Genomic DNA, 15,894 nt, shown 5'->3' with positions numbered 1-15,894 from the left:
ATAGATCATAGGTCATATGGAATGGGAATGTACGTTTGTTTTCTCATTTGACAAAGATGATCAATTATTGTCTAATTCATGTTAACACATCAAATTTTTAATACATGTTAAAATATCAAACTTTTAATACATGTTAATACATCAAACTTTTTTCTTTTATTATAGAGGATTTGGGTAAGATTTATTCCAAATTTCATAAGTTGATGTCGTTTTCAAATCCGGTGATTCCATACATCATGTAGATTGGTTTTTATTACATCACATGTTTGTAGCATATAAAGATGGATCATGACTTACTCACGACGCTCATTGAGAGATAGAGACGGGAGACTCATACGTTCCACCTTCGTGTCGACTAGATGACACCTACATTGCAAGACATTGTTGTTCTATTTGGCTTGCCTATAGATGGGTGAGCATGTATTGTCGTGGGTATCTAGAATAAGATAACTTTATACGAGTGTGTATTTCGACAAGCACCCTCCTCCTGAAATGTTCAAGGGGAACAATTTATCTATAAGATGGCTTTGGAAAAACTTTTCCGAGTTACCAGATAATTATGATGATAAGATCCTACAATGGTATATTAATGCATACTAATAGTTTAATTATCATATTCATTTGTCTATATTTTGATTTGAATTTGATGTTCTATTGTGCAGGTATGCTAGAGCATACATACTTTATATATTTGACAATATACTTTTCACGGATCTGAATGGGACACAAGTGTTCTTATTCCACCTACCACTGCTGGTGATTTCCAGTCCAATCCATTCCACTATATAGTTAGGGTTTAGGTGTCCTTACATATTTGTATAAGCATCTGTGTCAAGCTAGTTTGGAGAAATCAAAGCAAGTTGGAGGATGTTTATTGCTTTAACAAGTAAAATAAATGTAATAAGTTTGTTATTTTTGTATTATATTTTTTTATAATTGAGTTGGTTATTAATTGTTGTATGTTTTTTTGTACATAAAGCTATGGTCATTAGAGGATTTACAATTGGGGCAGCCACAAATTAAGTTTATACATGTTATGTCTATCTAGGTTTTGAAAGTTGATATACAACTTTCATTAAGATTTATGTACTATATTACTAAATATATAAATTATGTTGTTTAGATTAAGAATATTTGTCATGGAAACCTTATTTAATAAATTTAATTGCTTATTTATTAACAGATTGTGTAGAAGTAGATATTTTAAATATAATTCAACCCATGTTTTGTCATTTTATCGTAGCGAGTTAGATAAATGATAGTCAAATTAAGTATATTGGTAAATTATAAGAGTGAAATAATTATGTGTGTTGATGTTGGTAAATTATGAGAATTAATTACTTGTGTTGATATTTGATTTTTTGGATATTGATAAATCAGTTAAAATAATTATGTGTGTCAATGTTGGTAAATGATGAGAATTAATTACTTGCGTTGATGTTTGATTTTTTAGATATTGGTAAATGTTAGAAAATTATTGCTGATGTTGAATTTTTTATATATTTATAAATGTTAGGAGATAATTTTTCATGGGTTGATATTGGTAAATGATGAGAAATAATTGCATTGTTAATGTTATAATAAGTCATATGGAATCCTTATTTAGCAAATGATATGGCAGCTACTCTTGTTATATGCACATCGGCCATGAATTTATGGACATCAGTTGTCCCCCTTATATTTTTTTAGCTTGTTGAGTTGCATTACCCGGACCGTGTAATGATACAATTTGACTTTAAGTAACACATCTCGTCTGATAAAGATACAGGTGATCAATTGCATTTTATTAGTCGTTCAGGTAAGCATGTTAATTATAATTAGATGCTTCTCCACCTCCAGCATATATCGATGTGGGATGCACAAAGAAATTTCATGTTTAGAGAGGTGCATCTTATAATTTCTAAGGAGAAATACATGGATTGGTACCTAAGTATAATATGTCGAATCATTACACCTAACCCAGAGCAAGTTCCTCCACGTGAGGAGATGGAGTGTGAGCCACATGCATGTCAAGTTCAAAATGTTGTAAGTATTTATTACTTTTTATAGGCTTTGACAAAATCATTGTATTTTATTAATTTATGGATTAATAATTTCTATTTGCTAGGTTAGACAATTGTTACATGATGGTCAACATTATGCGGTTGATCTTTGTGATATCGATGATGATGATGATAATGGACTTGCTTGCTATTATGTATCTTCTTGGTTCGAGACATGTCATACTATACTTAACCTATTATGAGACACATTAAGCCTAATAAAATTGTTTCGGATGATGAGACCACACAGACAAGTGGAAGTCGTGCTATTAATGAAGTTGGTTCATCCACTCGTTGTTGTAAAAGATATAAATAACATTAGATGTATTATTATGTTGTGTTATTTTTCTATTTAAGAGTTATCTTCATTATTACTAGTTTTGTAATATTATTTTTGCTAATTGTCATGTTGATTTTAAAGTTATCTTACATATTATGCATTTTCATACTTGATTTACATAAGCATGATTTAATATCAACAAAAAACAAATAAACATGTGAACATGTTGTTTAAAAATTCAAATCATTCATTAACAACTTAAAAAATACACAAATAAAAACAATGTTTAAAAACACATACATTAATTTGGGATTATAATTAAAATATCACACTTTAAATTACGAGTTTGAGGTTTGATAATTTATGGTCTTGTTTGTTTTTTGGTTGTGATGGTTTAGACTGAGTTTTGTGTTGAAATTGGGTTTGGGACATAACTGTTATTCTCATTAGTAGTTATTTAGTGGTTGTTTAATAAAATGTTAATGGTAATATTACAATATTATTAGCGGTTATTAATAAAATTGTGTTTTTCAATAATGGTTGAGTCAAAACTATATTATTTATCAAATATTTTTTTATACTATTTTTCAAAAACTTTTATCAAACTATACTAATTTCTAGTTTCTAGTTTGATAAAAGACCCGTAGTTTGGGGGAAGCCATTCTTTGGTTATGTTTGTAATTGTGGTAGTGATGACGGTTCAAAGTGCTTTTCGCTTAGAAATACATTAAAATATTTTTTTTATTTTTTAAAAAAATTATTTTTGATATTAACATATCAAAATTATTTGAAAACATAAAAAAATTATTTTAAACAAAAAAATTTAAAAATTTAAATTTAAAAATACACGATTTACATCACATTTTCAAATAGAGCCTTCATTGAAACATTGACATGGTTTTCAAAATCAAGACAATTTACAAAATGCTGTGATATCATACAAAAATAATAAAATTCAGTGGCTGAAAAGGAAAAAAATAGCATTGTGCATTATTATTATTATTATACACAATAAATTGTTCTTTGCACCACAGTAGAATAAGAGCTGTTTTAATTTAGGATACTCATTAAGTTATTGACATTAATGGTAGTTAAATGTTGTTATAATTAGGAAATTTTGATAAAATGTTTGAAATTCAGAATTGCTTGTCCGAAGAAGCTAATACCGAATATCTCATATTAATATTGAAGGCAAAATCACAAAGCTTAGCCATCTTTCTTCTAAAATCAAAATTCTTCATATATATACACTAATTTAACTATAATTCATCGATCAAAATAAAAAATCTTGCTTAGGCATCCTTTATTTCCTCTTAACTATAGTCTTAAAACTCGGCCCAACCCGGAGGTTGACTCGAGACTTGGCTAACCCGGGGCTGGAATCGGGTCGGGTTAAAAAAAATAAGGGAAGAAAAAACTCAGTGTGACCCGGTCAAAAACTCAATTGCAACCCATTGACTTTGTTTTTTTCTGTTTTACTAAAACGACATCGTTTTAATTTAAAAAAAAAAATTTGACTCGATAACCTGATCAAAAACCAAAACTCGAGCCTTAAACCGAACTAGCCACCAGACCGGGTCTAAAATCTATGCTATTAACTACATACAAAACTGCTAAATCTCTTCTTCTCTCGTTCTCATTCCTTAAACCCTGGCCAAATATTAACAAAATCCATGAAATCAAAATCATATAACACTCCCAATAATTTTGGTGTGGGGTCCTTTGTTTTGTCTTATCCTTTACCAATATAGAGATATTAAAAATGAAAGAATTTCATGAAATATTACGAGATATTAGCATGGACAAAGTATTTTTACTGTACATCATTAGTACAGGAGATTGCAATAGTATTTCTTTATTATTATTATTATTATTATTATTATTATTATTATTATTATTATTCACTCTAGTCATTGATTTGTTTCTTTAATTTTATCTTCTTATATTTTATTAATTAAAAATTATGATGATTTCATTTTTGTAGGATAACAAACAAAAAATTTGATATTGAGTTGAAAAAAAAAAGTTTGGTTTCATTGCTTGAAAGAAATTTAAAATTTGAGTACCAAAATTGACAAGAAGGCAGATATCCAGGCTCTTTTATTTTTTTTTCACAACTATTCATTTAGTGCATTTTAAAAGATTTCTACATTTTTTTTATTTTTATTTTTATTTTTGGTCCATTTAGTTTAGAACATTTATATTTTATTCTAAAACTTTATTTTGTTTATTTTTAGTTCCTGAGTTTGTGAGACGAGAGATAAAATTGATGCAAAATGATGTGTGTGAGAAAGTAAATTATCAGTTAACCATATTTTAAGAACAAAAAAGGATGTTATTAGTGTTAACGAAAACTATTCAATAAAATGAGTTCTATTGAGGTGATTTTTTTAAGCTCTAATTTTGTCAGAAAAGATAGATCGGGATGGAGAATTTCCTTTTCAATCTATGTTTTTTTACCAAATTAAAACTATTTTGAGTTAATAAATTGGTTTATTGAGGTATTTAGGATTTTTTTAAAGTAATTTTAGGTGAAAATATATTTTAAAAAAATTGATTTTTAAGTCCAAAAGATCCTATGTCCATTTTCCGATCACATCTCCTATGCCTGGAATTTTGGCAAGTAGATAACACGTTTGACCTTCTTTCTATTGGACCAGGAGCTTAGTCCTCACCCTTTTTATTTTTATTTTATTAAAATGCAATAACAAAAACTAGCAATATATTTCAATTATTATTTAATTTTTTCATGGTTCTTAAATAATATTATAGGTTTTTATAGGAATGTTAACATTTTGTTTTCAAATATTATGTACATGACATGAAAAGAAAAAAAGAGGCTTGTGAATATTTAATTAAAATAAAATTTATGTTTTAAAAAAAAATAACAGATTTTTAACATAATTTTATTATTTTTTTGGAAAATAGTGCTTGCAATTGAAAAATATTTTTTTTTGAAACAATCAATAGATGTATTAGTGAGAAAATAAAGTTTAAATTGAATAAATATATTTATTCTATTTATTTTAAATGTATGGAATTTAAAAAATATATATAATTTTATTATCACTGTCTTTTATTAAAAACATGCTCCTAATAAAAAAATCATGATATTGTTTCGAAAAGGATTATAACTTTTTTACAACAATATTATTGATTGTTTTATGAATAATTATACATGAGCTTTATGTGCATAATTTTTATAATAATTTTTTCATTAATATTGAATAAGAATAGAATATATTTTTTCTTGATTTTTTCATTATAAAATCTTTGGATAACTTTTTCATATTTATTGTTCTCAATTTTTATGTAGTTGTGGAGAGATCATCGAATTATAATTCTTATTTAAATTGAAGTTTGTTTTCATGATTACAATAATTTTTTTTAAATAACAATGCTTCTTGTAAAAGAATACATTTTCATCAAAATTAAAATAAAAAGTGTGAATAGTTTATTTCAATTGAATATACGCTCTTTGTTTTTTATTTCAATTGATATAGTTTCTCTGATTTTTTTTCTTGGTATTGTTTTTATTCAATAAACTATGTTACTATTAGAAAAATAAATTTTGCTATAAAAACATTACATGAATAAAAAATCATAATTACATTTGACCTTGATAATTTTATGCATTGTTCTTGTAAATATTTACTCTTAAGATTATCAAACCCGACTAGAGCCATGTCATATGTTATGGTTGGATGAGTTTATCCAGTTTGATAAAATCAATAAAAAATATCACTATTTCAATATTTTACTATTAAAAAAATATTAAATCAATGTTGTTTTTAAATTATTTTTTTCAAAAAAAGACTGAGTTTTTATCTGGTATGTTGATTCATAAATTAACCTGTTAAGGAGGTTAGATCATATTCAATCAACTCTAAAAAAAACTCGACCGACCTTGTGATCAATTTACTAAGTTACCATAATGACTCACCAAGTTTGACAAGGTTTAATAGTATTACGAGATGACATGTCCGCTCATTGCTGTGGGCTTATAAAACAAATGCACTTAATAATATTATAATTGTGAACCAACGCTAGATAAGTAATAGAAATTAAAAGTGATAAAAAACTTAGAGACTAAAACAAAATGATTTGTAGCAATCTACTGTATTTTGTGAGGAAAGATACAATGCTTTCGCCACATGATTTAACTTTTCTGTTAATAAAAAAAAATTATAAAGCTAAATTTTCTACCAACTTAATATTAAAAAAAACCAACAAAAATAATTTTAGAATGAAAAAAAAACCAATGAGGAAAAACATTGTAGCAATTGATAATATTTTGTGACGAAAACTACAGTGCTTTCCCCAATAAAATAAAATAAAATAAAAAACCATTTAGAGAAATATTGTAGCAATCCACAGTATTTTGTGAGAAAAACTACAACGCTTTCCTCATATGATTTAGCTTTATTGTAATTATAATTCTTAACCAACTCAATATTCAAAAAAAAAAAATTGACAAAGATAATTTTGGAAAAAAATCATATGAAAAAACACTGCAACAATTCACAGTGTTTTAAAGAAAAAAATTACAAAGCTAAATTCTTAATCAGCTCAATATTAAAAAAAAATCGACAGAGACAATTTTAGAAAAAAAATAAAAAAAACACCAAAAAAGGGAGGGGGGAATCATGTTAGAAACACTATAGAAATTCACAGTGTTTTGTGATGAAAGCTACAGTACTTCCCCACATGATTTAGCCTTATTTATAATGACTTGTAATTGTAATTTTCAAACAACTCAATATTAAAAAAATAAAATTAACAAAGATAATTTGAAAAAATTATAAGAAAAAAAAACATGTGGAGAGACATTGTAGCAATCCACAATGTTTTGTGAGGAAAGCTACAGTGCTTTCCGCACATGATTAAACTTTATTACAAAGTTAAATTTTAACCAACTCAATATTAAAAGAAAAAAATCGACGAAGATAATTTTTTTAAAAAATATTACAAAAAAAGAAAACATAAAAGAAACTGAAAAAAAAACCATGTGAGGAAAAACTGTATCAATCCATAGTGTTTTATGAGGAAAACCTTGTATTTACTTGTAATTGCAATTCTTAACCAGTTTAACATTTAAAAAATAAAAATGACAAAAACAATTTTAGGGAAAAACATAACAAAACAGAAAAAAACCATGTGGGAAAAAACATTGTAGCATTCTACAGTAATTTGCGAGGAAAGTTACAGTGTTTTCCTCACATATTGTAACTATAATTTTTAACCAGCTCAATATTAAAAAAATAAAATAAAAAAAGATAATTTTAGAGAAAATCATAAAAAACCATGCGGAGAAATACTGTAGCAATCAACAATGTTTTAAAGAAAAAAATTACAAAACTAAATTCTCAATCAACTCAATATTTTAAAAAAATCAACAAATATAATTTTAAAAAATAAAATATAAAAAATATGTGAGAAAACACCGCAACAATCCACAATATTTTAAAGAAAAACATTACAAAACGAAATTTTTAACCAGCTCAATATTTAAAAAGTAAAATCAACAAAAAAAAAAATGAAAAGTTGGAAAAAAATAAAAAAATACAAAAAAAATTAATAAAGAAAGAGGAATGAACCATGAATTAGTGTTATAATTCACAGTAGAAGAAAATAATTTCCCCACACTGTAAATTACAGTTATAAATCACAATATATTTAAATGTAGAAAAAAATGATTTCTCACGCCGTTTAGTTTAGTTGTATGCATAAGATATAATGTACACAGAATGTAACTAACTAGTTTTTGTCATTTTATTTTATTCGGTTTAATTTTCGTTACATTCAATTCATTTTACAAGTCGTTCAATTCTCAAACGTAACCAAAGTCGAAATACCGAACCGAATCAAACTATCTGGTTTGGTTTTCCAATTTCCACACCAAAAAGTTCTCACTCCTGCGCTGGATTGCCAATAATTATCACCTTCCCAAACAATCCCTTAGCACTTTGTTTCAAAATTTCAAAAAGAGTCCACCTATTAAAAGCTACCAACCAACACCCCCCCCCCCCTCAAATTATATGTTCCCAACGTTTCATAAACTTATTATTACTTTGCCATAATTTTTTTATATTTTTTTAAGTTTAATATATTTTTAAATAAAAATACTTTAAACTATAACTATAATCACAATTTCAAATAAAAACATGATTCATAAAAAATATATATATACTATGAACCTGCTGATCCAGTTGATTATCTTTTAATTCTTTTTAAATAATATTATTTTAATTAATTAATCTAGATGAACCTAAATTAGCGTATAATCCATAATTAAGGCTTTGGAAAGCTCAATAACTACGAGAGCGTCATCAAAATGGGGTATATTTTATATATATATAAATGGAGAAGATGTGGGAGAGAATGATAAGTTGACCAGCACGTAAGCATCCACCAGCCCAAGGAATAGAATGTGGTGCGCCCTGTGCAGACAGCATTCCACGACGACCTGTCCCTCATTTTCAAAATTACCCAACTACAAATAAGTCCGAAATACTTGTTCTCATTGATAGATCAGTCCTCAACTTTTAAAATCTTGCTAAATGATCCCTGTATTTTCCCTTGGTAACGATTTCATACCCCCATCGCTCTCCTTGTCATAAAATTGAAATCATTAATTTCACTTCTTTGAACAAATATTCAGTATTATATTTTAAAGTGTATGACCTAGAAAAAGGTCAGTAGAATAATTTATTTATTAATTGAAAAATAAGTAATATTTACTTTTTATCATCAAATAGATTATTGTACATGTAAGTATAAATTGCATAATTGTATAAATATGTGTGTGTAAATTTATCTAAAAATATAAAACAACAAATAAGAAATGTTTTTTTTTATCTTGATAATATTTTCTATTATATATTTTGCAAAGAGAATATCATAAATTTAAAATTAGTTATATTTCAACTATTAATTTATCTTCTTTTTTTTCATTTTATTATCTTTCCATAGAATTTTAAGAGTTTTTTGAGGTGTTTTTAGTTGTCATCCCCAACGACAACATTTTTATCTTCTTTTTTTAATACTTACCTTTTAATAATTATAGATTTAAATTTTATAAATTTAGACCTAGAATTTATTTTTATTATATTATCTAATTTATTTGGATTTTTTCCCTTTATAAGTTTTATTTTGAATTTATGATTTTTTTAAATTTTTTCTTACTCCCATGAAAGTTTTAGTGGAGATTCATTCCATGGATAAAGATAAATTAAACGTGATTTAATGAATAAAAATTCTAAATAACATAAAAAAATATCTATGAAATAGCATAAGAGCAAAACTGTGGATACTGTATATCTAACAAAAACAACCTTATGAATCTCTTTATCACATTTGATGGTAGCATGGAATGAAACAAGTAATAAATCACCCATTTAAACCAAATCAAGCTTATGGAGAAATTAGCAAGGTTTAAACAAGATTTGGAACTGAGTTGTTACTGGCTATATAAGTTAGGGACTGTTTTATAATCATCCGTTTAAAATTCGATTTCCACCCTTCCCCACTTTCTCAAAACGTGTGTCCTTTTCCTCAACTGAACGAGCAAGACTCTTGTCTTGTTTAAAAATAATTGCATGATCTCCTCTTTGTTCACTTGAGAGAAAAAAAAAATTTGAAAAAAAAAAACTGCGCTCTGTCTCCTTTCTCTTCCAGCCTTTAAAATTTTCAGACAAATTCCAGTCCGGTCTGGTCCAGTGCATGTAAATACAGTTAGGGTTTTTGTTACTCTCTCTCTGTTGTAATATTATTTAGTAAAGTTAAATTTAGCACCGACAAGATAAGACAACAGCAATGATTCATCATCGAGTGAAGTTATTGAGTCGACTCACTTTGATTCAGGCTCTAATGGCTGTCTTTATTCTTTACCTTCTATTCATGACCCTTCAAGTCCCTCTCGTTCTCAAAACCGCCCTTCTTTACGCTTCTGACGGCTCTCTCAGCGATGCCTTACCCAGGCCTCTATATTTGGCGGATTCTGTTCGGGTCGAACCGAGAAGGATAATGAAAGAGACCCGAGCAGTCTCGGGTCTTTTCTTCAACGACACCGTCTTCGATGCCATTGATACTGCCACTGACGAGTTCTCTGTGCTCCACAAGGCTGCAAGACAGGCGTGGGTTGTTGGTAAAAAACTATGGGAAGAGGTGGAGTCGGGTAAAATCCGACCCGACTTGAATAAAGGCAACACCACTGAACAAAAATGTCCAAACTCTATTGTTTTATCGGAGTCCGAGTTCGGGGCTCGGAACTGGATCGTGGAGCTGCCGTGCGGGTTGACATTAGGGTCCCACATAACGGTGGTGGGGAAGCCAAGGTGGGCTCACCCGGAGCGAGACCCGAAAATAGCTTTGGTGAAGGAAGGGGAGGAGGCAGTGATGGTGTCACAGTTCATGATGGAGCTTCAGGGATTGAAGACCGTTGATGGAGAGGACCCACCTAGGATTTTGCATTTCAATCCCAGATTGAAAGGTGATTGGAGTGGGAAACCAGTGATAGAGCAGAATACTTGTTATCGAATGCAGTGGGGCAACGCTTTGAGGTGTGAGGGCTGGAGTTCTAGAGCTGATGAGGAAACTGGTATCTCATTTTTTGGTTTTTTATGCATGTTCGCTTTGTTGATGTCATATTGTAAGGTTTTATTTCTCTGAGTTGATTGAAAAACTGTTTTCTATGTTGATTGCGATTTTGTTGTGGATGGATTTGATGAATTAGTAATGTGGCTTTCGTGGTTGATTTATCTAGAAATTATAATTTAACTTGGAACTCGATTCATTGGTTCTCAGGGGACTTCGTAAAATTACCTGAAAGTTTGTACACGTGCCCATTCTTTTGATACCTCTTGCCATGGGATCTGGCTTGCATCTCCTTTATTTTGTTTTGTCATGTCTGAAAATATTACCTGCATTATTCTTATTGATAGGATGATTTTAAGGATTTTTTAAGCAAGCTGGATAAAATTCTCTCGATTACTAGCTTTTCAGGATTTTTTTGGCTGCCTCTTTTGCTTCTTTGATTCACCACTGTCACTCGAATCCTGTAATCTTAAGAGGGCGCTGATTGTTGTTTTTTTTTCCGAGTTCTGTGAAGTTGATGGACTGGTGAAATGTGAGAAGTGGCTTCGTGATGATGATAGTAGCTCAGAAGATTCTAAGGCGACCTGGTGGTTGAACAGGCTGATAGGGTGGAAAAAGAAGATGTCATACAACTGGCCCTATCCTTTTGTAGAGGGCAAATTGTTTGTTCTTACACTGAGTGCTGGCTTGGAAGGTTATCACATCAATGTTGATGGGAGACATATCACTTCTTTTCCATATCGCACTGTGAGCAATTATGTGATAAGTTGATTTTTTTTTTATTCTTTTGACAATTACACATCATCTTAAAATTTGATGTATTTGCGATGCTTGCAGGGATTTGTTCTTGAGGATGCCACTGGACTATATTTGAATGGGGATGTTGATGTACAGTCTGTATTTGCTGCTTCTCTACCTGCTTCACATCCAAGCTTTGCTCCACAGCAGCATCTTGAGATGTTTAAAAAGTGGCAAGCACCTCCTCTTCCTAATGACCAAGCAGAGCTCTTCATTGGTGTCCTCTCTGCTGGCAACCATTTTGCTGAGCGGATGGCTGTGAGGAAAACCTGGATGCAGCATGAGTTGATAAGATCTTCAAAAATTGTAGCTCGGTTTTTTGTAGCATTGGTAAGGGTGGTTATGGGAGGTGTGTTTAATTTTACAAACCTTCTTTGTGTTAACCTTAATCTGAAAATACTAACATTTAGTAAATATGTACTTTCATGTGTCAGAATGGAAGAAAGGAAATAAACGTGGACCTAAAAAAAGAAGCAGAGTATTTTGGTGATATTGTTATTGTTCCTTACATGGATAACTATGAACTTGTTGTCTTGAAGACTGTTGCTATCTGTGAATATGGGGTGAGTGGTGTAGTGAGACCAATTCTTTACTTTATTTTCTTGCAAGATTTAATATGTTTCTTCTACATGTTGTCTTCATCTATTTCTTCTAGTATGGATGTGATTTCATGTCAAGCTTTATTTTTATTTTTTATACTAAGATTACTAACTGAAAAGATTGTATTTATCGTCCTTGTTTGTTATTAATAGGTCCGTACAGTGGATGCAAAGTATATCATGAAGTGTGATGATGATACTTTTGTTAGAGTGGATGCCGTGATCAAGGAAGCGAAGAAAGTGCGGGGAGATGGGAGCCTATATATTGGAAACATTAACTACTACCACAAGCCCTTGCGTAATGGTAAATGGGCTGTGACGTATGAGGTACTTTCATTGACTAATTTTCCTTCCGTGATGTTGGGTGTTATGCTCACATTTGCACTTCAGTGATGAATGGTGGTTGGTTGTTGTGCTAGTTAGAATTCCACCAAAATCCCCCGCCCCCATGCACCTCCATGTACATTGTCTGACTTCTCAGTTCATTCATTTACTTTGCCTTAAGAGTTGAATGCTTGTTTTCCAAATCCATATGATAATGTTTTTTGTTGCAACATATTATCTACCAGTATTGCTGTGATTTCATGCTTTACATTTCTCTTACCTGTATAGTTTTTTAGTTGTACTTGTAAATATAAAGTCCCTTGTCTAGAATTGGCAATTGAAAGAGAAGTGATGAGAAACCAGCTATACGGAAATGAGCTTTAATATCTTGTTTTATTTTAGTTGTTCTAGTCGGTTATAATTCTTCTATCTTGATTGCTGTTAATTACCTTATCTAAAAATGATGCTAATGGGGTTTTGCTGCCTATTTAAGAGCTTCTTTTCCATGTTTAATAAAGACTGATTATAAATTGAATCGAGATTTGCTATTTCATTTTGCTACTATCACTCTTCCATATTTCTTCTTCTCTGTTTGTCTCTCTCCTGTGGGGATTTCTTTCTTCTCCGATTTATTTTTCTACCTTTCTTCTATTTAATCCCTTTCCTATAGGGAATTCTGCTCCTATCTTTATTATTACCCTGTTCTACATCGGCTAATGCCAACCAAAAATTATAATGTTGAGGCCTGATTTTACCCAAATATCATAGTGCTTAGACCTCCAAAATTAATCTGATTTCCAGTGGAGAGATGGTATAGCTTGAAGCATTGTACTCAGTGCTCATATGCCATAATCTATTTTTTAATTATTAATTAATTAGTTGCAATTAATAAGTTGTTGTAAGGGGGGTTGCATGGTATGTTACCCATTCAAAATACCTTAACTAACCAACAATGTTTGTTAATTCAGGAATGGCCAGAAGAAGACTATCCACCCTATGCAAATGGTCCAGGCTACATCATTTCATGTGACGTTGCGGATTTTATTGTAGCTGAGTTTGAGAGTCACAAGTTGAGAGTATGTTGATCTGTGTCACCTTTGCTCCTTTTCTTGTTCGTGCTTGTGTGCATGCATGCTGTTTGCGCTTTGTACCCTCATTTGAGTGCCTGTCTCTGTCATGCCTTTGATTTGCTTACTTAGTGCGGTTATGGTTGTGTGTGATTAATGTGAACCGATATCCACTTGATGCAGTTATTTAAGATGGAAGACGTGAGCATGGGAATGTGGGTGGAAAAGTTTAACAATTCAAAACCCGTAGAATATATCCACAGCTTGAAGTTTTGCCAGTTTGGATGCATTGAAGATTATTACACTGCTCATTATCAGTCGCCAAGGCAGATGATATGCCTCTGGGACAAATTAAATCAAGGAAAATCCCAGTGCTGCAATATGAGATGATTATAAATTTATCATGTCAGCAATGATTACAATATGATAAACGCGAGGAACAGATGAAAGCAACACAGAAGCAAGTTTTGCGGTGGTTGTACATCTCTGTACATATTCAAAGGGACTTAAGTTAAGATGTAGCAGGATTCTGGATTCTCATGGAGTCCATTCATTATATTTTAATTTCCCCTTTTCCCCCCTTGATTGTTGCTCTAGAATAGGTATTGAGGGATATTTCTGTGGCTTGAAAAAGACATGTCGAAGTTTTGTATTCTGGAGAGGGAAACACTCAAAAGACTGAAGCAGAAAGAATGCAAATATGCTCCTAACTAAGCATGGGCATGCCTCGTTCCCACTGCTCCCTTTAAAGTCCAAACACTTGCGCACAAGATATATAGAGAAGGAAGTATTGGTTCAAATATCCTCTCATTATTGATATGGTTGAAGTTCTTACATGAATTTTCATATCAAGATTGGTTCTTAATGCGAGTGATATAATAGCCATTATTCTCTGTACACACCACTAGGGAGACACTCTCTCGAATCTCCTCTCTTCACTAATTTGATTTATATGACAAGTTTATGGAATCATTTTTAATTTTTTTTTTTGGAACGACAAGTTAACAGCTTTTTGGGTAACCTGCAATATTTACTCGCAGAATTCATTGCAGAATTGCATAAAATAGCATGTCTAGCTATAGCATGAAAGAACATTAAGTAAATTAAAGAAAATAAAGGTTCGCACTTGCGTACCGACATGGGGCTTGTGGATGTGAGAGTGACACGGAAATATCGCCAACACTAGGGAACAAGCAGTCAGGGTAAACATCTGTCTTTTTTCTACTAGAAGTTGTGTTTAAAAATATATATATTTTTATTTTTAAAACTTATATCTGATATTTAAAACGATTTAAAAACACAAAAATAATTAACTTTAAATGAAAAAAAATTAGATTTTAAGCAAACAAAATTTTAACCGCAATACCAAAAAAACATTTACTTCACCTGCAGACAGTAGTGGATATGTTGAACTTATACTATGAGACATGAATTTCTGATTCAAGCATAGTTTTTAAGGGTAAATTAAGGCTGAAAGGCAGTAAAATCTAGGCTTTCAGGAGGGAATAACAGGCATACATGCATAAAATAAAGTGTATCAAACAGGGGTCGAAGAAAAACTAGTGCAAGATATCCAATCTTGGCTTTTAAAATATTTGATCAATTGGATGGATCTCATGAATCACGTAAAGAAGCTCTGACTAGTAGGCAGCTAGCTGCGAGGAACTTGATAAGTAACAGTGACAGAAACACTGGAATTATTTTATAAAAGGGCATACAGTGAAGCACCATAAGGTTAACACCTTGGAACCGTCGAGGAAAACCCTTCTCTTGAAATACCAGAATCCGAGCTCGGTAGCTTTTCTATTAATGAAAAAGGTAGGAGATATGACATTGTCATACCTGAAATACTAATTACTAGCATAATACTTCACCGTGAAACGCTGGTGGTAGGATTCCAAACTAATTTACAATGTAATAGAAAAGGAAAAAAATTATCTTTTACTACGTTGTTGGTAGGATTTCCAAACTAATTTGCAACATTATAGAAAAGAAAAGAAAGATTCTAGTTGATTTGGTTAAAATTCATTTATTTTTTTAAAAAAATTACTTTGATCAAAACAATATTATTTTTATTTTTAAAAAATAGAATTGACCCTCATGGCTTTTCCTTAAATTAAATTTTAAAATTATAATTATAGGCTACGGTACATTTGTTGTTCATGTTAAAAAAAAAATATAAATTTTTT

At 30.4% G+C, this 15,894-nt stretch overlaps 1 protein-coding gene across 1 annotated transcript; it reads left to right on the top strand.

Moving 5' to 3' along the window:
- Nucleotides 1-9,910: 9,910 nt before the first annotated feature.
- Nucleotides 9,911-14,505, top strand: LOC133697832 (hydroxyproline O-galactosyltransferase GALT6-like). The gene is made up of 7 exons (XM_062120639.1): nt 9,911-10,921; nt 11,432-11,664; nt 11,755-12,045; nt 12,150-12,278; nt 12,468-12,641; nt 13,607-13,714; nt 13,889-14,505. The coding sequence occupies exons 1-7, from the start codon at nt 10,138-10,140 to the stop codon at nt 14,093-14,095; spliced, it is 1,926 nt and encodes a 641-aa protein (XP_061976623.1). The 5' UTR covers nt 9,911-10,137; the 3' UTR covers nt 14,096-14,505.
- Nucleotides 14,506-15,894: the final 1,389 nt, after the last annotated feature.

This window comes from Populus nigra, chromosome 6, assembly GCF_951802175.1.
Source record: "Populus nigra chromosome 6, ddPopNigr1.1, whole genome shotgun sequence".
NCBI lineage: Eukaryota > Viridiplantae > Streptophyta > Magnoliopsida > Malpighiales > Salicaceae > Populus > Populus nigra.
The sequence above is the reverse complement of the archived record's forward strand: the minus strand, read 5'-3'. Positions and strand labels throughout refer to the sequence as shown.